At 39.1% G+C, this 23,439-nt stretch overlaps 1 protein-coding gene across 3 annotated transcripts in view; it reads right to left on the bottom strand.

Annotated features, from left to right (window-relative positions):
- The window catches only part of BRWD3 (bromodomain and WD repeat-containing protein), a 124,383-nt gene that overhangs the window by 48,810 nt on the left and 52,134 nt on the right, over positions 1 to 23,439 (bottom strand). For all 3 annotated transcript variants that reach the window (XM_070101022.1, XM_070101023.1, XM_070101024.1), the window contains 5 exons: positions 22,879 to 23,196; positions 16,678 to 17,024; positions 15,076 to 15,414; positions 10,776 to 11,021; positions 8,174 to 8,381 (listed from right to left, as the gene is read on the bottom strand). In XM_070101022.1, the coding sequence (XP_069957123.1) occupies positions 8,174 to 8,381; positions 10,776 to 11,021; positions 15,076 to 15,414; positions 16,678 to 17,024; positions 22,879 to 23,196 (1,458 nt within the window). The remainder of the gene's footprint in view (positions 1 to 8,173; positions 8,382 to 10,775; positions 11,022 to 15,075; positions 15,415 to 16,677; positions 17,025 to 22,878; positions 23,197 to 23,439) is intronic.

Raw genomic sequence — 23,439 nt, 5'->3', positions numbered from 1 at the left:
AAAATCACATGCCAACAGTGAAAAAGTGAGAAAGGCTATTCACAAAGATCATCAGAGTATCCAGGACACTGCAGGCGCTGTTAGAATTGCTTATGAGCCATATCAAATCCTTTCGACTGAAAATCTGAGCACGAGGCGAGTGGCTTCAAAATTTGCACCGAGTGTGCTTACTCACGATCAGGGAGACCATGGTGTAGATGTTTGACAGGATCTCAAAAATCAAGTGAAGGATAATCCAGATATTTTTTCTAAGGTCATTAATGGTGATGAAGCTTTGATACACAGTGGTCCCTCAATAATTGTCCGGCCTGAAAGTCGTCCATTTCGGAAATAGTCCCGTTATTTCGTCTAAACATAGGCTCGCAAATGGTCCGTTAACTCGCTAATCGTCCTGCGTCTGGGACGCGTACTCACGCTCTGAGCCACCTGGGCCTGCCTTCCCAGCCATTGTGCCCAGGGCCGGATTAAGAAGTCTCCGGGCCCTAGGCTATTCAGATTGGCGGGGCCCCTTTGAGTTACGGGTAAGAGAAGCGACCCCTTCCAGCTTGGGGGTGCGGGGGGAGGGGTCGATGTGAGCCTGTTAAAGGTCTAATTAAATACATTCTGGCTATTTAGATTAAATTTAATAGGGAAAGTACATCAAGACAACTAAAACCATTTACCAACAGCCATTATAACTATCTTGTTAAATCATGCATTTTAAAGAGAATAAACTCAAGACAGCATAGTATTACTAGATTAGGCTATTAAAGTAGTGACATCATGTACCTATTATATTCAGCATAACCACTACAGCACTATTATTCCCTTTATAAATCACTGACCATTATTGTTATCAATGCATCATGCATAAGACTATCAAATCATATAAACTCAAGAAAGTAAAGAATTGTTTATATTCACAAGTACTTCTTAAATAAACTTTTTTCTGGATTTCATTTTGGCAAAATCATCAATTATATTCTGAAAATCAATATTTCTTGTTAGATCAGACTCAATGGTCAACAAGGCTAGGTTACACAATTTGTCTTGGCTCATTGTTGAACGGAGCTGGTTTTTCACTCTTTTCAAAACAGAAAATGAACGTTCTCCTTCACAGTTAGTAGCTGGAAGTGTTAGGTAAAGGCGATACACTATGTCAACATTAGGGAAGGTTTCTGAGATACCTGCATTTCTTAAATGTTTCAAAGCAGCTGAGGGCGCACATTTTTCAGGTGGAGCTTTAATCTGATTCATATACTCAGAAAAATGAAGTATTTCTTCAACAAATCTGTCCTGAACATCTGCTGAAAGGTGTTGTTGCAACTTTAATGCAGCTTCTCTCAATTCTGCATCTGGCATAGTAGTAATTTTGAACAGAAATCCAAACTTGTCATTGAGATTCTGGTAGATTTCTTTTCTTTTCACCAATTCTGTAATCAGTGAATCCAGAATGACGAAGTATGTAGCTGTCTTACATTTCTGCCTTGGTAGCAACACAATTTCATTGTCTGGCTCTTCAAAATTTCGTTTCCTCTTCCTTGACCGCTGATGATCAGCCCGGTAACTGTAGTCTTTCACCAGCAGTTTAGTTTCTCTTCAAACATTTCAAAAGCTTCATCATTGCGAAGTGAGCTTACAAATTCCACTAAGCCTGCATAGAGGTTAGCACAAGTAGCCATTTCAATTTCAATTTTCTGAAGTGTCTTGTTCGTGGCATTTAACCGTTCCAGTATACAGTCCCAAAGCACACAGAGTAAGGCCAATTCAAAATCTTCCAATTTTGATGCTAAGCTGGCTGCTTCACTTCTTGTAGTTGCTGTCTGGTCTTCATCCTCTGCTATTTGGATCAAAGCAGAACGTATTTCAGCAAAGCTGTCTTTCAAAGCATGTGTTGCATCATGCTGCGCTGACCACCTTGTTGTTGATAATGATTTGATGACATCTCCATGAATGGTTGACTTGAGTATACTCCACCGATGCGCTGAAGCAGAGAAAAAATTAAAGAGTGCTTGTAAAAGTCCAAAAAATGAAACTGCAGCGACACAACACTCCACAGCACATGACCCAACAAGATTAAGAGAATGTGCTGAGCAGGGCACATATTCAGCAAGTGGGTTGATTTGCTTGATACGGGCTTGCAATCCATTATATTTACCCGACATGTTACTTGCATTGTCGTAGCTCTGACTACGGCAATCCATAATAGAGAGATCACATTCAAGCAGAGTATCCAGTACTACATTCATCATTGTTTCTCCATCATGGCCTGAAAGAGGAATGAATTTTATAAAGCGCTCTACAGGCTTACAACTGGAGTCAACAAAGCGAACAATGAATGTCAATTGATCTGTATGTGAAATATCTGGTGTTGAATCTACACTTATTGCAAAGTATTTTGCAGTTTTCACAGCTGCTATGATGTTACTGAGGACCTTCTTAGTCATCAGTTCAATAAATTCATTGCATATAGTAGATGACATGTAAAATACAGTGCCTCTTCCTGCATTCCCAAGGCGTGACACATGATTTGCTAAGAATGGATCGAATTGTGCTAACAGTTCTATGATCCCTAGGAAATTGCCATTGTTTTCCGAACCAAAAACCTCATTTTCTCCACGGAAAGCAAGTCCTCTTAGAGCTAAGAATTTTACAACAGCAACAACTCTTTCTAGAACTTTTCTCCAATAAGTGCACTCTTTTTCAGTTTGATTTTCTAAATGAGAATCCAATAAGCCTTTTTTCTGTGCACGAAATACACTGGCTAAAATGTAGCTCCTGTGTGGTGCTGTTTTCATGTTCCTCGAAACACTTGGAATTTTTCCAGTCATTGAACCCCTGTGTGAAGGTATTTTCTATGGTAGAAAATAGCTTGCATGCTGAACAGTACACTTTTCCTGAGCTTTCAGAGTATACCATCCATGATCTTTTCACAGTTTCTAAATTTGCAAGCTTCCTATAAAACATAGATGACTTTAAACAACGACGACTTCCATCATCATAAATCCTTGCTGATTTCCTAAAGTCAATGTTCAGAGTTTGACTTGAAGTTTTCTGCAATGAAAGCATTATGTAGAGAATCTGGGATTACATTTGGCCATGAGGCAGGATCTTTTAAGACAAATCCTGTGGATGAAATGTCTGTTGAGACATTGAGAGGAGACAAAAGAAGTAGATGCTGGCTGAGAAATAATGGAGGGAGGGCTTCCTGTACGATCTGACGTATCTGCTGATTCAACTGTACTGGTAACATCAGAAACTGTTTTCGTGAGCATGTCTGTGATCTTTCTGCAGCTTCCTACATCTTTCTTTTCCTGTTCTACTTCTTGAATTTTCTTCTTTCTTTTCTGTGACCCACTCGCATAAGAACGTCCAACATCACGTTCACGAGATGCCATAATGAGGATGTATCACTCTCTGTAATCATGCAAATACAAATTTTTCATTATCAATTATTATTAATTTTTTAATTATTATTAAAAAAATTTTCTGTCAATTGGGGGGATAAGGCCCTTGTAGCCCCCTTTCCTCTGGCTGCGCATCTAAAAATTCAAAACGTTACCAGAAAGGAGTCATATACAGAACTTTTACCATAGATTAAGTTAGTGATTTGGGTTACGAATATTTTACTAATTCATCCTCCTTGATCTCCAATTTACTTAAACAGAAATCATACTGAGTCCAAGAACAATGCACAATGGTATTTATATTACCATTTTCATAACTAAACTAATCATTATGTTTTGCATGATATATGGCCTACCACCATAGATAAGGACATGAGAATTAAAGAATGCAGGGACAATTTTCAGTTTCACCCAACCAACGATTTTCTGATGTGGCTTGTGTGTTTCTGGGGAAATATGTAGTAAATTAATTGATGTTCTACATCACTTCCGTCGCAACTTGAAAACTAAGCATTTGCGACGGAAGTGATGTAGAACATCAATCAATTGAGATCTGTTATTGAAATGATAAAGACTTAAAGACAGGACAAAGTGCTTTTAAAACCTACAAACGGAAGTCATTTGAGTTTTTAGGTTTTTCTTTATAGTATTTTTACCAAAAATATGTCTTTACTGGTCAAGTAACCCTATCAGGTACCTCCCTTAACATATAGAGGCGAAAACAAACATTTATCCATACACATCAATGTCTATCAACAACACTTCAGTTAATTTGTCACAGTGCAAGTCTAGATAACATGTAATTACTACAGAAAATTGGAGAGGAATCTCCCATACTCACCCATTAGTGGGAAAACACAGCTGTTCTGATTTAAACAAAGGCGTGTTGAGTGTTGCCATCTATGGTTAGGTTTATTTATTTTTATTTTATTTCATTATTTATTTTTGTTTTGATTAATTTTTAAAAATCAATTTTACTCTCCAAACACGAACTTTTTAGGTAGGGACCCCTTTGCACTTGCACCATGTGCACAGTCTTGGATGAGCCCCTGAACCCCTTGGACAGCGGGGCCCCCAAATGCGCGGGGCCCTAGGCAAATGCCTAGTTTGCCTATGCGGTAATCCGGCCCTGTGTGCCATTGCTTACCAGTGAGTGACGGTCCCCTCACTTGTTCCTACGAAATATTTCATAATATTCCATTGATTTTAGCGCTTGCAAGTGCTAAATAAGCTACCATGGCTCAAAAGAAAGCTTCTAGTGCCAACCCTTTGGTAAAGAATGTGAGAAACACACATAATTTATGAAAAAGTTTGTAGAAAAATACAAAGGTGGTGGTGGTGGTGGTGGTGGTAGAGTGGAAGCAGTTGTGATAGTGGTTGATGGTGGTAGAGGGTGGTAGTGATGGTGGTAGAAAGTAGTAGTGATGGTGGTAACAGTTGTAATAGTGGTAGAAGGTAGTAGTGATGGTGGTAACAGTTCTAATAGTGGTAAAAGGTGGTAGTGATGGTGGTAGAGGGTGCCTTCTTTAGTAATTCAGCGATTCTACCAACTCCTCCAATGTTGTTGGAGTTATATAGGGCTACAGAAAACACCGGCACCTCAGCTGCTGCTTCACCACCATTATGGACGGCTTACTCTCAGTAGCCCTTATATACCCAACAACAACACAACACCTTTCATGGCATACGTAATGACTTATTTCATTCATTCTAGAATATATTCCATGTTTCTATGTTATTAATATTGTTTATTGTGTCATATTAGTCAAACTGTGATAGATAAATAAGCCGTAGAGTTGATATTAGTGTCATGTTCTCCAACAATAAACTTACTATCCCTCCCTCACACAAACAAGTCTTCAATAAGAACATAAGAAAGGAGGAACACTGCAGTAAGCCTGTTGGCCCATACTAGGCTGGTCCTTCACAAATCCAACCCACTAACAGAACAAATGCTACCCAAGCAATAAGCTCAGGTGCAAGTCAGACTCAAATCCAACCCCTCTCACTCGTGTATTTTTTTTTTTTTTTTAACAAGTCGGACGTCCCCCGCCGAGGCAGGGTGACCCAAAAAATAAAGAAAATCCCCAAAAAGAAAATACTTTCATCATCATTCAACACTTTCACCACACTCACACACACTATCACTGTTTTTGCAGAGGTGCTCAGAATACAATAGTTTAGAAGCATACACGTATAGACACACAACATATCCCTCCAAACTGCCAATATCCCAAAACCCCTCCTTTAAAGTGCAGGCATTGTACTTCCCATTTCCAGGACTCAAGTCCGACTATATGAAAATAACTGGTTTCCCTGAATCCCTTCACTAAATATTATCCTGCTCACACTCCAACAGATCGTCAGGTCCCAAGTATCATTCGTCTCCATTAACTCCTATCTAACACGCTCATGCACGCTTGCTGGAAGTCCAAGCCAAATTTCCAACCTAAATTTGAAACCACCCAATGTTTTAGCTTCGATCACCCTACTAGGCAGACCGTTCCACTCATCAACTACCCCTATTACCAATGTTCATTTATACATTTTATTAGTGCCCTCGAGTCCTTATGGAGGGGGGTTCCCCTTCCAAATAACCTCTCTTCCCTCTCTCCTCCTCCCTGTCTTCCATTCATCAACAACCTTCAATAAAGGTAACTGTCATGTTGAATGTTCATTCTTTTGTGCATGTAAATCTATCTTTTAGGTAAAAAAAAAAATTGTTGTTGATACTTCTGGGTGTCTGGAATGAATTAATTGGATTTACATTATTTCTTATGGGGAAAATTGATTCGAAAATCGTCTATTTCGATAATGAGTCCCACTTCCAGTAATGGATTAAGGACGATAATTGAGGGACCACTGTATATGCTTCAGTCTTCTCAATGAAAAAGCTCCACCTCACCCAGGCCAAAAAGGACACAGTAACTCAAAAGCAATGTGAATAGCATTTTTTTTTTTTCAAGTGGGAATTGTTCTTCAGGTATTTACTCCAAGGCAGACAGTTAACCAAAACTTTTACATCAAGGTTCTGAGATGTCTGAGGGAAGACACGAGATAGAAATGTCCTGATGTCACTGAACATAAAGGAAGAAAACTGCATTAGGCCTGTTGGCCCATACTAGGCAAGTCCTTCACAAATCCAACCCACTAACAGAATAAATGCTACCCTAGCAATAAGCTTCGATAACTATCCACTCACGTGCAAGTCCCACTGAAATCCAACCCCTCACTCATGATGTCCAACAATTGATTCATTCATCATGATAATGTTCCTCACATGGTACTGCCAGCCCCAAGTAGTCTAGCCAAAACCAACATGGTGGTTTTTTCTCCACCCTCCCTACTCCCCAGATCTAGCCCCCTGTGACTCCTCTCTTTTCCCAAAAATAAAAATTACCCTTGAGGGACAGCATCATAATGACGTGGAAAATCAAACTGGAAATGCAGTGGTGGCACTGTTTGCGCACCTTAAGAAAAAAAAAAAACGGCAAAGACGAGCTACAAAATAGCCTCTAGAGCTAACACATACGAGTTATGAAGAAAGGCTGAAAGCACTGGAAATGATTTTTTTGATCAATTGGAAGAAAAAAGAAGGCACGATCATTGCATTCAAGATCATAAAAGGATAGGAAAGAACTGACAAGGAAGATGTCTTAATACCACTACATAGCTGGCAAAACAAGGCACTCGTAATTACAAACTAAGGAAAGCTGCTGAAAAGTTATACACTATTATGTTACAACAACAGAATGATTTACAAGATTTAGTGAGTGCTACAGCCAGATAACTTTGAAAAACTAAGACAAGGTAAACACTGAAAATGAAACTATGAAGTCTGCTCCAATACCTGAAAATTAGTAATCTCATTAACCAACATTTTTTTTTTTTTAACTTTTATATTCTTCACTTGGTCAATTTCTTCAGTACAATGACTTATCACCTTTCACTTAGTCATCGCCTCACTGCATTGTCTTCCCTTACTTAAAAATAAAGACCTTCTTACTCTAGTTACTTAAAAATAAAGACCCCTTACTCCAGCTACTTCAAAGTAATGTCTGCCTTTTACCTACTTCAAGGATATGACTTCCTATTTTTGCCAGAATTTCAAATTTTTAGCATGTCCTAAGCTCTCTAGTACTACCTACCAACATTTCATGTATCATAAGCATTACAAGATTTAAATAAGAGAATCTAGGTGTCTTTAAAAAAAAATTGCATCCTTGTACTGTACTTGCATTTTACATTCTGCTTAGTCTAGCTCAGAGATTCCCGAAGTTGGGCATATACCCCACAGGGGGTGGAGGGGAGGGCAATTTGAAGGTTTTGGGGAGCAATTTGAAAAAAGTTACAGTAAATTTAATTTTGTTGTACTGTGTTTACCCAATATTATGCTTTTCAACAACTAAATTTGTATTTATACCTTGGAGGACATCAAATTTTTTGAAGTGTCGAGGTGGGGAACGGTGCAAAAAAACGTTGGGAACCATTGGATTGCTATTTCTAAATAATGATCAGGCAAAAGAATCTCTCATTCAAACACTTGTTTAATAAGAAGCCAACACTTCAACATTTTATTTAATGGCATTTAATCTAGACACTGCTCATTGTGCCTAAAAACATCCTTAGCACATAGCCTGCTTCTACCCAGTTCCTATTTTGAATAAGTCAGCACAAGGGTATCATCCACACCTGAGAACTGTGCTGACTTTCATTCTCTCTTGTTCCATCTCATTTGTAGCTCAAACACACATGCTAAATATGGAGGTATTTTTGTATGAACTTACCTGGCCTCCACTGTCTCCTAACAGCAACATCATATGTAGCCTTTAGTATTAAGAAGTCAAGTACATCAGGCATGTCATGATATTTGATAGTGAAGGAATCTGATGTTAACTTTCCCCTGCCAACTTCCAAGATACCCAACTTCAGACAGCACAACCGTGGTGGTTTAATTTCGTATTTGATGCCAATTATCTTAACGAATTCTTGGTGCTGAAAAAGTATTGAAAGAAATATATTTATCTAGGAAAACATGCTTACTGTAATAATTCAAGAGGTTGGAAAAATAAAAATGGCAGGATATTAAAAGCCCTGATTAAACCAAAAATAATTTTTAAACATTTAACATTCAATAGATAACCAGTACTGGTAAGAAAATTCTTATCGTTTTTCAAGTTTTCTTTTACAGTTCATGAATTATAAAATGACTTCTTATCTGGACCTAATCTTGTTATGTTGACATACACAATATAATTTTAGTTCTCTCTCTTACTTATGCCAATCAATAAACTGTAATGGAAGAGGAAAAAAATCATAAATATATATAGTGTGTAATTATGTACCCATTCATAACAGCAGAGCAAAGCTTATTGCATCCCATCTTCAGTACTACATCTACAAAATATTTGAAAATTTCTGGTGGTTGTAGCACTCACTATTGTCTCTTGTAACTCGCTCTACTGTTCTATTACTCTGAGGGGTCAAACAGCCCTTTACGATCTGTTTGGAAACTTATTATTCCTTGATTTACAGCTATGGCTTCTTGTTCTCCCCGTTGGTGGTGAGGAAAGCTAGCTTTTAAAGTAAACCATCAATGAAACAGACTAATACGGAAGGAGCAGGTGGCTGGCAATAGAGACTACGGTGGCTGGAGATGATATTATTTTGCCGTGACTGAAAAAAAATAACAATAACTAACCAGTGGACTTTGCCCCTTATTTCCAAATCAAATGACCCAGTGCATTTTATCCTGTATTTTCTATTTTTTTTTTTTATTAACACACTGGCTGATTCCCACCAAGGCAGGGTGGCCCGAAAAAGAAAAACTTTCACCATCATTCACTCCATCACTGTCTTGCCAGAAGGGTGCTTTACACTACAGTTTTTAAACTGCAACATTAACACCCCTCCTTCAGAGTGCAGGCACTGTACTTCCCATCTCCAGGACTCAAGTCCGGCCTGCCGGTTTCCCTGAATCCCTTCATAAATGTTACTTTGCTCACACTCCAACAGCACATCAAGTATTAAAAACCATTTGTCTCCATTCACTCCTATCAAACACGCTCACGCATGCCTGCTGGAAGTCCAAGCCCCTCGCACACAAAACCTCCTTTACCCCCTCCCTCCAACCTTTCCTAGGCCGACCCCTACCCCGCCTTCCTTCCACTACAGACTGATACACTCTTGAAGTCATTCTGTTTCACTCCATTCTCTCTACATGTCTGAACCACCTCAACAACCCTTCCTCAGCCCTCTGGACAACAGTTTTGGTAATCCCGCACCTCCTCCTATATCCATTAAAAATGTGTAAATCTGTAATCTTGCTTGTGTTTACATCTCCTCTTGTCCCTTGAAGCCAATAAGAATACGTCTTATGCTCTCAGCCTTTCCTCCTAGCTTATTTATATAGGCACAGTGGCCATTTTGCATTGCTTCTTTGAACTACTACTCTTTGTCCATCTTTTTAGTGTGCAGGCACCATATCACTACTGAATGTTCCAATTTTCATTTAACATACATGTATCATGCCCAACCTTTTAAGGGCCACGTAAGTTGCCCCATCTTCTAATAACATGTTCATTTCTCCACTATAATCTACCTTGTCCATCTACCTTGCACTCCTTCAGAGCGCAGGCACTGTACCTTCCACCTCCAGGACTCAAGTTCGGCTTGCTTGGCTACCTCCTCACCAAAATTATTCCATTTCCCAACCACTCAGACTGAAGAAATACTCCTTAACATCCCTGTGATTCTAACCTCCAACAGTATCCCTGAGTTCCTCTTTCTCATCCTCTCAAACAGCCTCTGTCTTCTTTATCAATTTCCCCGAGTAGTTTGTATACTGTTTGCATGTCTTCCGCCAGCCTCTCCTCAGTTCATGTCCCTTAGCTCAGGAATAGGCCTTGTTGTATACCTCTGCTGCTTATTTGTTTTCCAAAGAGGAAAAGACAGCAGGATCCAACAATGACCCACCAGACCCCAACATATCCACCAGGCTTTCCCAGTGAATGTATTACACTTCCCACCTCAAAAATGGGAGTCTAACAAGTAAGTTTTTCCATATAGTTTTAAGAATAGGTATAACAGGGCCCATGAAGCTAGGAGTGAGACTGGCAAGCTTCAAGTTGCAAAGTGTTGCTAGGAGCTAAGACTGGACTTCTGTAACCATGCACTTACAAATACATACAGGCGAGTACAAACTCCAACGGAATGTCAAATTCTAGACATCTCATCTTAACTTATTCTAATTTAACATGCTCACAGATGCTCCACGAATCTTCAAGCCACAAACATTCATAGTAGTTTTCACACAATCTATTATACAGTATACCATCATCCTGGGAGTATGTTTAAATATGTACTATCAAATAAACCTAAAATACTTACCCTGAGTTTATTTGTAGATCTCATCCATGGCAAACTCCGCTTATCCACATTATACAGTTTTCTGTTCATAACAGCTTCTACATAGAGCATGTGGCCTTGCATAAAATATATAAGTTCATCACCCATTTGTGGGAAATATGGAGCTTTCTTGGGAAAGGTTTCGGTTAACCATTCTGGTGGTCGGAACTCCTCAGGAATTTCATCAGCACCTCCACCAATTTCTGAAAGGTTGGGCCTTGGTCCTCGCTGTGGATATAATGATCATACATAACTTTGTGATAAAGATTATTTACAGGAAAAAAAGAAATTTTATTTAACAATAGAAAAAACTAGTTACCCTCAAAATTAAGGTTATAACAGTGGAACTTCAAAATGGGTTTGAAAATTAACAAGAATACAATGGTACAATACACAAGGCAAAATTATTAGGAGTATAAAGAACTATACATGCTCAACTGTTGTGCAATAAAGCAAGATTTCCATCCCACATTAACTCTGGTCCACTGTCCCAGCAACATTAGAGAAAAAATTGTAGGAATTAGTACTGTACTGAATTTTCAGTGATTGGGATGGGAGGTTCATTTCTTTCTTTTATTTTAGTCACTTAACTAAAACACAATATATAAGATATATATATATATATATATGGAATATATATATATGGAAGAAGTGAAAGTTTTCAGATACTTGGGAGTTGACGTGTCGGCGGATGGATTTATGAAGGATGAGGTTAATCATAGAATTGATGAGGGAAAAAAGGTGAGTGGTGCGTTGAGGTATATGTGGAGTCAAAAAACGTTATCTATGGAGACAAAGAAGGGAATGTATGAAAGTATAGTAGTACCAACACTCTTATATGGATGTGAAGCTTGGGTGGTAAATGCAGCAGCGAGGAGACGGTTGGAGGCAGTGGAGATGTCCTGTCTAAGGGCAATGTGTGGTGTAAATATTATGCAGAAAATTCGGAGTGTGGAAATTAGGAGAAGGTGTGGAGTTAATAAAAGCATTAGTCAGAGGGCAGAAGAGGGGTTATTGAGGTGGTTTGGTCATTTAGAGAGAATGGATCAAAGTAGAATGACATGGAAAGCATATAAATCTATAGGGGAAGGAAAGAGGGGTAGGGGTCGTCCTCGAAAGGGTTGGAAAAAGGGGGTAAAGGAGGTTTTGTGGGCGAGGGGCTTGGACTTCCAGCAAGCGTGCATGAGCGTGTTAGATAGGAGTGAATGGAGACGAATGATACTTGGGACCTGACGATCTGTTGGAGTGTGAGCAGGGTAATATTTAGTGAAGGGATTCAGGGAAACCGGTTATTTTCATATAGTCGGACTTGAGTCCTGGAAATGGGAAGTATAATGCCTGCACTTTAAAGGAGGGGTTTGGGATATTGGCAGTTTGGAGGGATATGTTGTGTATCTTTATATGTATATGCTTCTAAACTGTTGTATTCTGAGCACCTCTGCAAAAGCAGTGATAATGTGTGAGTGTGGTGAAAGTGTTGAATGATGATGAAAGTATTTTCTTTTTGGGGATTTTCTTTCTTTTTTGGGTCACCCTACCTCGGTGGGAGACGACCGACTTGTTGGGGAAAAAAAAAAAAAAAAAAAAATATTTTCCAGTCACCCTGCCTCAATGGGATACGGCTGGCTTGTTGGGGGCAAAAAAAAAAAAAAAAAAAAAAAAAAAAAAAAAAAAAAAAAAAAAAAAAAAAAAAAAAAAAAAAAAAAAACTTATGAAATGATAGAGAATCTTTTTCCGAACGTAATAAAACCAAAAGTACAAATTTTATGGAAAACTTACAGGATTATGCTTTCGCAAAGTTAAGAGGTTTTGGCAATATTTATGCATATGTGATTTCGCTCACTCTGCGCCCGTTGTTCCAGTGGACCAAACTCATAGCTATTTTGCTAGTTTTCCATCTATTCTATCAACTGAGCACAAGGAACTCCCCATTTACCTACTTCGATTATCCAATAAAGTGATTAGAAATTGATAATTTGGCCAATCATACAAAATTAAAAAATCTGCGAATTTAAGAATAGGGTCTAGAATAAACAATGCAGACATTCCTGGCACTAAAAAACATTTGCTCTGTTCCTTAATCACAAATTGCTTTCCAATTTGAATTTTTAGTCATATAAAAATAAAAGATTTACTATTATGCAGACTACTGCATTACTGTAATACTAATTGTATAAATAACATCAGCACATTCCTAAATGCATATTAGACTGGCAAGCTGCACGTGTATTGGCTAGTTCTTTGGATATAAAGTGAACAATGCATTTTTTCATAATGCTGTTTATCAGTGGAACTGATGTTAAGCTAGCCATGGGCTAATTTAACGTCATCCTCATCATGAGCTAATCTTTTTTTTTTAGGGACCAATGATTACTGCAGAGGCTTTGAACTTTTTTTATGAAGAAATATTTAAGTACAAGTCCATGTCTTCATAAAATTTTTTCCAACAAGATGGCCATCTCCCACTGAGGCAGGGTAACCCTCCCCCCATAAAAAAAAAAAATCATCATTCACACAATCATTATCTTTCCAAAAAAGATGAAGGAAAACTAAAATTCTAGATACCTAGAGATATATTGGGAGTGGACGTGTCAGCAGATGGGTCTATGAAAGATGAGGTGAATCATAGAATTGATGAGGGGAAAAGGGTGAGCGGTGCACTTAGGAGTCTGTGGAGACAAAGAACTTTGTCCTTGGAGGCAAAGAGGGGAATGTATGCGAGTATAGTTTTACCAACGCTCTTATATGGGTGTGAAGCATGGGTGATGAATGTTGCAGCGAGGAGAAGGCTGGAGGCAGTGGAGATGTCATGTTTGAGGGCAATGTGTGGTGTGAATATAATGCAGAGAATTTGTAGTTTGGAAGTTAGGAGGAGGTGCGGGATTACCAAAACTGTTGTCCAGAGGGCTGAGGAAGGGTTGTTGAGGTGGTTCGGACATGTAGAGAGAATGGAGCGAAACAGAGTGACTTCAAGAGTGTATCAGTCTGTAGTGGAAGGAAGGCGGGGTAGGGGTCGGCCTAGGAAAGGTTGGAGGGAGGGGGTAAAGGAGGCTTTGTGTGCAAGGGGCTTGGACTTCCAGCAGGCATGCGTGAGCATGTTTGATAGAAGTGAATGGAGACAAATGGTTTTTAATACTTGACGTGCTGTTGGAGTGTGAGCAAAGTAACACTTATGAAGGGATTCAGGGAAACGGCAGGCCGGACTTGAGTCCTGGAGATGGGAAGTACAGTGCCTGCACTCTGAAGGAGGGGTGTTAATGTTGCAGTTTAAAAACTGTAGTGTAAAGAACCCTTCTGGCAAGACAGTGATGGAGTGAATGATGGTGAAAGTTTTTCTTTTTCGGGCCACCCTGCCTTGGTGGGAATCGGCCAGTGTGATGATAAAAAAAAAAAAAATTATTGAGCTTATCAAATGGTCACTTTATATTGGAGTATGTCAGTGAAAAAGAAGCAGACTTACATGAAAAATTAGGATAATAACTTGATAATGATTAAACTTAAGTGTAGCTAAGATATTTCACTTTTTGTATTAACCCTTAAACGGTCCAAACAGATCGACGTTCAAATTCGTAGTGCTACAAAAGTAGATCTACTTTTTTTTACATATTTTCAAATATAAAAAAAAAGAAAATGTAGATAAAAGTTTTTTTTACACGTTTTCAAATGTAAAACAAAAAAGAAGATCTACATTTTTTTACATACTTTCAGATGTTGAAAAAACGTATATATACGTTTGGACCATTTAAGGGTTAATCAATTAATTGTTCTGGGGATAATCACAGAAAAGCAAAGTATAAAGTGTATTAATGTAAGTAGCAGCTTGTAAGACTTACCCATCATCTAGCATGTTAATGAGAAAGAATATGCAAAACATTCAACTGACTTCCATTTCATTCTTATGACAGGACTGCAGTACCTCCCCAAATCCTGGGTCCATTCCACCCAATAAGCCTCTCCCCACTAAGTGATGTGCTCTTACCGACCACTCAGACTTAAAACCAGTTCTCCAACCAGGATGCAAATCTAAGTAATGTATATTAGAGCTGCTTTCCTTTTTTATTACAGTAAACAGTACACTACTGTATAAACATTTAAAAATATACTAGGAATGTTATAAATGGTGCAAAGGTGACATTAAAAAATATCTAAAGATGGTTGACACAAATCCACTACAAGTATAGTATGCTCCTTTCTTAATGACCAATTTGCTTACCACCTACTCTTAGGAATGGAACCCAGTCATTAAGTGAGGAGAGGATGTATATAAAATCCCATTTCGCACCTTTCTTTGTGAACGAGGCGTAGTCCATATGTTTTTGGTATCATTTTCTTTGTTTTTGTCATCATCATCATCATCGTCATCAACATCCTCATCCTTTTCTTTCTGCTTTGTATCTTCTTCACTGCCACTTTTTCCTTTCTTTTTCCTTCTACGGGGACTTTTCTTCTGTTTGTGAGCGGTTCGTTTGGGAGGTTCCAGATTGATACCAGCTTCAGCAGTCCAGTCAGAATAATCTGTGGACTGCTCATCAGAACTTGATGATTCTTGCAGTTCCTCATTGACCACTTCTGAGCCTGAAGAACTTCCTGAGCTACTAGACTGACCACCATGGTCTCCATCCTGAAATAAAAGCATAATTAATAAATATTTCCGAAATGATTTTAACCCTTTGTCTCACAGATCTATGTTATAATCACCCAGCCCTCAATTATGCTGTGATCAGTAAATTTTGGCCTAAGCATGAGAGAATGGGTACATGTGATGGGTGTGCACAGTATAAAAAAGATTCTGGTCCATGCAGTGCACGATAGGAACAGCTAACCTCTGAGCTCATTTGATTTAAAACAGCAACTTTGAGATGTTTTATGGCGCTTTTCGCAGGCTTATTGGCTGCTTCTTGGTATTAAATTAACAGACTGGAAGATATACTAGCGAAAATATGATTTTGGTCTGTTTCAGGCCAGAAATGGCTTAAAATAGGGGTAAATGGAGGAAATATTAAATTTTTGGGCAATTTTCCCGAAGAAGAGTAGGGGTTCTGCCATCCTCCTGGGTTTTTACTAGGTCTACTTCAATTGTACCCTCTTGCTAACAATTCAGTGCACAGATTATTTCACATGATATTTAGTCTAAGGGACACATCAAACTAAATTATAATACACGTACAAAAGTATAGAAACCATACCACGGATGGGGATAGAACCCGCGATCAGAGAGTCTCAAAACTCCAGACCGTCGCGTTAGCCACTGGACCAGCTAGCCACAATAAGATTCGTTCAACTAGGTATATTTCTACACCATAGGAAGGTTACCATAGGCACCACTGTGACGGTTTTGAGGGGACTGGAGCTAGAGTTCGTCCTGGCCACGCTAGCTGGAGATTCGTCTGTAAAAACTTGTATTTGTGGTCACAATGGTGCCTGTGATAACCTTCTTATGGTGTAGAAATATACCTAGTTGGACGAATCTTATTGTGGCTAGCTGGTCCAGTGGCTAACGCGACGGTCTGGAGTTTTGAGACTCTCTGATCGCGGGTTCTATCCCTGTCCGTGGTATTGTTTGTTTGCAATCGTGTCATTACGATTTTGTAAGTCATAAAAGTATAGACTACTTAAAATTTTATTTTTATTTGTAGCTAAATTAATCCACTGTGCTTCAGACTATATATTACCTACTTACTTTGTACTTGCAAACCAAACTGGGAAAGGCTAATAATTTGAACTAAAGAAAAACCAGAAACCAGTGTATCTAGGGAAATAAAAAAGATTTGGAACTATTTTTCACATTTTACCCTTGAATATTTATAGTTTAATGATAGCACCTTTCAAGGGCCAAATCTGCAATCATATACCATCTGTTAACCAAATATGCTTTAATACTAACCTCAGAATCCTGATGATCATAAGGGCCTCTTTCTGTGTCTCTCACTGATCGGGTAGAATAAGAGTGAGTCTGTTTCTTTTGTTTCTTGCGTATTTTCTTTTCAGATTCATGATGTGGCTGAACTGGTGAACGCATTGGTTCTGGTTTCTTTTTACTTTCTTCTTCGTAAAGTTGAAGTTCTATTTCTCCTAAACGTCTTCGTCTTTCTATAGACTGTTTAATGTCTGAGAACCTCTGTCGCTTAACAATGACACGCCTGTTCCATTTTATGTTGGGATCCCGTTGCCAGTTGCCTGTAGACTGACGTACACCTTCAACATCGCCAACTCTACGAGCTCCAACACGACCTGCATGGTGGGGGTGGGGGGGATAAAGTTCTCTCAAAAACTGAGATAAAACCTATCTGTATATATGGAAAAAACTTACTGTGACTGGACAAATTTGAATTATACAAAGAAAGTAAAGGAAGGAAAGAACACTGTATTTAGTAAAAGAGGGCCCCGGTTTACAGCACTTTGCATTACGGAGTTTTGCTAATGCCGCAGTTTTAAATTACAGGTGGACTGTTTTACAGCCCTTTGCTAATGCAGAGGTTTTCAATTATACCCATTCTTCATTTATTCAGACTTCCTACAATAAATATATTCAGTACTCACTATAAGCTAAGGATGAAGATATTTTAAGTTGAGTATATTGGAAGATAGCAACCGCCCAGGGAGGTACTACCGTCCTACCAAGCGAGTGTAAAACGGAAGCCTTTAATTGTTTTAAATGATGGTAGGATTGCTGGGGTCTTTTTTTTTTGTCTCAAACATGCAAAATTTCACGTACATCTTGCTGCTACTACTTTCACTTAGGTCACACTACACATGCATGTTTTTTTTTTTTTTTCAGCGAGTCGGCCGTCTCCCACCGAGGCAGGGTGACCCAAAAAGAAAGAAAATCCCCAAAAAGAAAATACTTTCATCATCATTCAACACTTTCACCTCACTCACACATAATCACTGCTTTTGCAGAGGTGCTCAGAAACACAACAGTTTAGAAGCATATACATATAAAGATGCACAACATATCCCTCCAAATTGCTAATATCCCAAAACCCCTTCTTTAGAGTGCAGGCATTGTACTTCCCATTTCCAGGACTCAAGTCCGGCTATATAAAAATAAACGGTTTCCCTGAATCCCTTCACTTAATATTACCCTGCTCACACTCCAACAGATCGTCAGGTCCCAAATACCATTCGTCTCCATTCACTCCTATCGAACACGCTCATGCACGCCTGCTGGAAGTCCAAGCCCCTCTCCCACAAAACCTCCCTTACCCCTTCCTTCCAACCTTTTCGAGGACGACCCCTACCCCGCCTTCCTTCTCCTGATTTAAATGCTCTCCATGTCATTCTACTTTGATCCATTCTCTCTAAATGACCAAACCACTTCAACAACCCTTCTTCAGCCCTCTGACTAATACTTTTATTAACTCCACACCTTCTCCTAATTTCCACACTCCGAATTTTCTGCATAATATTTACACCACACATTGCCCTTAGACAGGACATCTCCACTGCCTCCAACCACCTCCTCGCTGCTGCATTCACAACCCAAGCTTCACACCCATATAAGAGTGTTGGTACTACTATACTTTCATACATTCCCTTCTTTGCCTCCATAGATAACGTTTTTTGACTTCACATATACCTCAATGCACCACTCACCTTTTTTCCATCATCAATTCTATGATTAACCTCATCCTTCATAAATCCATATGCCGACATGTCAACTTCCAAGTATCTGAAAACATTCACTTCTTCCATACTCCTCCCCAATTTGATATCCAATTTTTCTTTATCTAAATCATTTGATACCCTCATCACCTTACTCTTTTCTATGTTCACTTTCAACTTTGTACCTTTACACACACTCCCAAACTCATCAACTAACCTTTGCAATTTTTTTTAGAATCTCCCATAAGCACAGTATCATCAGCAAAAAGTAACTCTCAATTCCCATTTTGTATTTGATTCCCCATAATTTAATCCCACCCCTCTCCCGAACACCCTAGCATTTACTTCTTTTACAACCCCATCTATAAATATATTAAACAACCATGGTGACATTACACATCCCTGTCTAAGACCTACTTTTACCGGGAAGTAGTCTCCCTCTCTTCTACACACCCTAACCTGAGCCTCACTATCCTCATAAAAACTCTTTACAGCATTTAGTAACTTACCACCTATTCCATATACTTGCAACATCTGCCACATTGCTCCCCTATCCACTATCATATGCCTTTTCTAAATCCATAAATGCAATAAAAACTTCCCTACCTTTATCTAAATACTGTTCACATATATATTTCAATGTAAACACTTGATCCACACATCCCCTACCCACTCTGAAACCTCCTTGCTCATCCGCAATCCTACATTCTGTCTTACCTCTAATTCTGTCAATAATAACCCTACCGTACACTTTTCCTGGTATACTCAAAGTTATTCCTCTATAATTTTTACAATCTCTCTTTTGTCCCCTTCCCTTTATATAAAGGGACTATACATGCTCTCTGCCAATCCCTAGGTACCTTCCCCTCTTTCATACATTTATTAAACAAAAGTACCAGCCACTCTAACACTATCCCCCCCTGCATTAACATTTCTGTCATGATCCCATCAGTTCCAGCTGCTTTATCCCCTTTCATTCTACGTAATGCCTCACGTACCTCCCCCACACTTACATTCTGCTCTTCTTCACTCCTAAAAGATGGTATACCTCCCTGGCCAGTGCATGAAATTACCGCCTCCCTTTCTTCCTCAACATTTAAAAGTTCCTCAAAATATTCTCACCATCTGCCTAATACCTCCCTCTCCCCATCTACTAACTCCCCTACTCTGTTTTTAACTGACAAATCCATACGTTCCCTAGGCTTTCCTAACTTTTTTAACTCACTCCAAAATTTTTTCTTATTTTCATTAAAATTTCTTGACAGTGCCTCTCCCACTCTATCATCTGCTCTCCTTTTGCACTCTCTCACCACTCTCTTCACCTTTCTTTTACTCTCCATATACTCTGAACTTCTTTTAACACTTCTGCTTTGTAAAAACCTCTCATAAGCTAACTTTTTCTCTTTTATCACATCCTTCACTTCATCATTCCACCATTCACTCCTCTTTCCTCCTGCCCCCACCCTCCTATAACCACAAACTTCTGCCCCACATTCTAATACTGCATTTTTAAAACTCATCCAACACTCTTCAACCCCCCCACTACTCATCTTTGCACTAGCCCACCTTTCTGCCAATAGTTGCTTATATCTCACCCGAACTTCCTCCTCCCTTAGTTTATACACTTTCACTTCCCTCCTACTTGTTGTTGCCACCTTCCTCTTGTCCCATCTACCTCTTACTCTAACTGTAGCTACAACTAAATAATGATCCGATATATCAGTTGCCCCTCTATAAACATGTACATCCTGGAGCCTACCCATCAACCTTTTATCCACCAATACATAATCTAACAAACTACTTTCATTATGTGCTACATCATACCTTGTATATTTATTTATCCTCTTTTTCAGAAAATATGTATTAATTATTACCAAATCTCTTTCTACACATAGCTCAATTAAAGGCTCCCCATATACATTTACCCCTGGCACCCCAAATTTACCTACTACTCCCTCCACAACATTTTTACCCACTTTAGCATTGAAATCCCCAACCACAAGTACTCTCCCACTCGGTTCAAAACTTCCCACACATTCACTCAACATTTCCCAAAATCTGTCTCTCTCTCTCCCCTCTACACTTCTCTCTTCTCCAGGTGCATACACACTTACTATAACCCACTTTTCACATCCAACCTTTATTTTACTCCACATAATCCTTGAATTAATACATTTATAGTCCCTCTTTTCCTGCCATATCTTATCCTTCAACATTATTGCTACTCCTTCTTTAGCTCTAACTCTATTTGAAACCCCTGACCTAATCCCATTTATTCCTCTCCACTGAAACTCTCCCACCCCCTTCAGCTTTGTTTCACTTAAAGCCAGGACATCCAGCTTCTTCTCATTCATAACATGCACAACATCCACGCACATTCAAACTTCCCACTTTGACAATTTTCTTCTTCCTACCCCTCTGGATTTTCTTCTGTTTTCCTTACTAGTTCTTGCTCTTGTTTATTTCCACTTATCTCCATGGGGAAGTAGAAAAGAATTCTCCCTCCGTAAGCCATGCATGTCTTAAGAGGCAACTAAAATGCCAGGAGCAAAGGGGTAAAAAAGTAGGACTGCAGAGAAAGAAGGATTTAGGAAGGCTAGGGGATGCACAGTACTGAAACAATACTGAAAGGTAAAGAGCTGTTCATTGCACTTATGGATTTAGAAAAGGTATATGACAAAATATTAGGAGGTGTAGAGTTACTAATAGCAATATTTAGAGGGCTGAAGAGGGGTTGTTGATTTGGTTTGGTCATTTATAGAGGCTGGAGCAAAATAGGGTGACTTGGGGGTGTATAAATCTGTAGTGGAGGGAAGGAAGGGTAGGGGTCATCCAAGGAAAGGATTGAGGGAGGGGGTTAAAAGAGGTTTTATGTGCAATGGGCTTGGTCATGCAGCAGGCACATGTGAGCATGTTAAATAGGAGTGAATGGAGACTAATGGTTTTTGGGATTTGACGAGCTGTTGGAATGTGAGCAGGATAATATTTGTGAAGGGATTCAGGGAAATTGGTTAGCCAGACTTGAGTCCTGGAGCTGGGAAGTACAATGCCTGCTTAAGATATCTGCTGTTTGGAGTGACATCTGAACCATTGTATCAGAGCGCCTCTGCCAAGACAGTGATTGTGTGAATGATGGCGAAAGTTTTTTTTTTTTTTTGGCGCGCGTGTGCCCGCGGGGGGGGGGGGGGGTCACCTTGCCGAATTGCTAGAAAAAAAAAAATAACAGGGTGGATAGAAAAGCCTTGTGGCAGATGTTGGAAATGTATGGAATAAAAGACAAGTTACAAAAAGCAGTTAAGAGTTTTTGTGGGGAAATAATGATGACAAGTGGGTTAGCCACACTCAAGTTTGAGGGTGGGAAAAGCATTGCCTGCACTCTGAAGGAGGGGCAGTGATGTTGCAGTCAGAGGGTGAATGAGTTTTCTTCGAGTCACCCTACCCTGGCAGGAGAAGGCCATTGAGGAAAAAAAAAATAAACTAAGAGCTAAACTTGAACCCTTTCACCTTCTCTGATACAGATCTACGTTGTTGATACTACTGTAATTCACAGATCTACATTTTAAGAACAGTATCCTCAGATATGCTGTGAGCAGCAAATTTTGGCCTAGACATGAGAGACTGGATCTATGCAGTGCATGTACACAGCATAAAAATAAAGTCCTGCCCTCACCCAGTGCATGATAGGAAAAGCAAATCTCTGACCTTGTGGTTTCTACAGTAGTTTTCATGGTTTTGTTGGCTGCTTCTTATTATCAAATAAAATTGAAGACATACTAGTGAAAAAGGAAATGAAAAAAAATAGGAAAATAAAGGAAAGAAAAATACTTCAATTACTGGGAGGGCCTAAACCATGATCAATCATTTTTACACTTAATTATCTGAGAAATAGAGTAATTTCAAGTGTGTATGTTAGATTCAAAATGGAGGACAAGTGTTAAATAAGAGGCCTGGAGATATGACTAATAAACAGAGGGAAGGCTGCTGAAAATAAACCGTGTATACTCTGTTTATTTTCAGCTCATTTTTTAAACTGAAATTTGTTGAATTTTGCATGAAACTGGCCAAACTACCTACTTCTGTGCCCTTTATAGAGTAGTTCTAGTAGCTGTATGAGCAGTTTCTTGCACTTAATTGATAGAACAATGGCAAAATAAGTAGGAGTTAGGTGGACTTGAACAATGGAATTGGCTTAAAATAGTCCTCAAAGTGGGTGAAATTGATGATGCATAAACTGCACCCACACTACCAATTTTGAGCATGCATAATTCTAAAAGTTTTCCATAAAATTTCAAACAAGTTTCTCTACCATTTTAGAAGATAAATTTTTTGTTTTTTATAATCAAGACTCTCGATGCTTTTAATTTTGGGGGTTGCAATACTAAGAGAGTTAAAGTATAAAGCATAAAGTGTCCCTATAGAAGATACTAATGTATTGCAAGAAGTAAAGCAGAGTAAGTTTGGTAACTGTATTGCCTCTTACTAGCTCTAGGTGATAGTGGATCATGCAGAGCAGCAACAGCATAAGAGTGGTCTGTAGGTGGTCCACCGGAGCTGGCTCTGCGTTCTCCTCTTCTGCTGTTACTGCTCTCACGTCTTTCTCGAACTCCGCTCGGTCCCGGCTGATCTCTTGATTCTGACGGCCTCCTGTCATGAGCTATTCTCTGGTCCTGCTCCTGTGCCAATCGCTGAATCATATCATCAATGCTTGGTCTCTGGCCAGCATTATAATCAATGGCCTGCATATTTAGTGCATTGCTGTCCACATCAATAAGGGCAACATCAAGAACCTCCTGATCACCTATAATTAACAGCAAAGAAATTACATGTCACCAGACTGCAGCGATACCTCAGAATAGCTTAGCAAATTATGAGAGTATACTAAAAATAATTACTATATTTAGTGTTGGAGTGGTTGGTACTTTTGTTTAATAAATGTATGAAAGAGGGGAAGGTACCTAGGGATTGGCAGAGAGCATGTATAGTCCCTTTATATAAAGGGAAAGGGGACAAAAGAGACTGTAAAAATTATAGAGGAATAAGC

Source organism: Cherax quadricarinatus, chromosome 75, assembly GCF_038502225.1.
Source record: "Cherax quadricarinatus isolate ZL_2023a chromosome 75, ASM3850222v1, whole genome shotgun sequence".
Classification (NCBI taxonomy): domain Eukaryota; kingdom Metazoa; phylum Arthropoda; class Malacostraca; order Decapoda; family Parastacidae; genus Cherax; species Cherax quadricarinatus.
The sequence above is the reverse complement of the archived record's forward strand: the minus strand, read 5'-3'. Positions and strand labels throughout refer to the sequence as shown.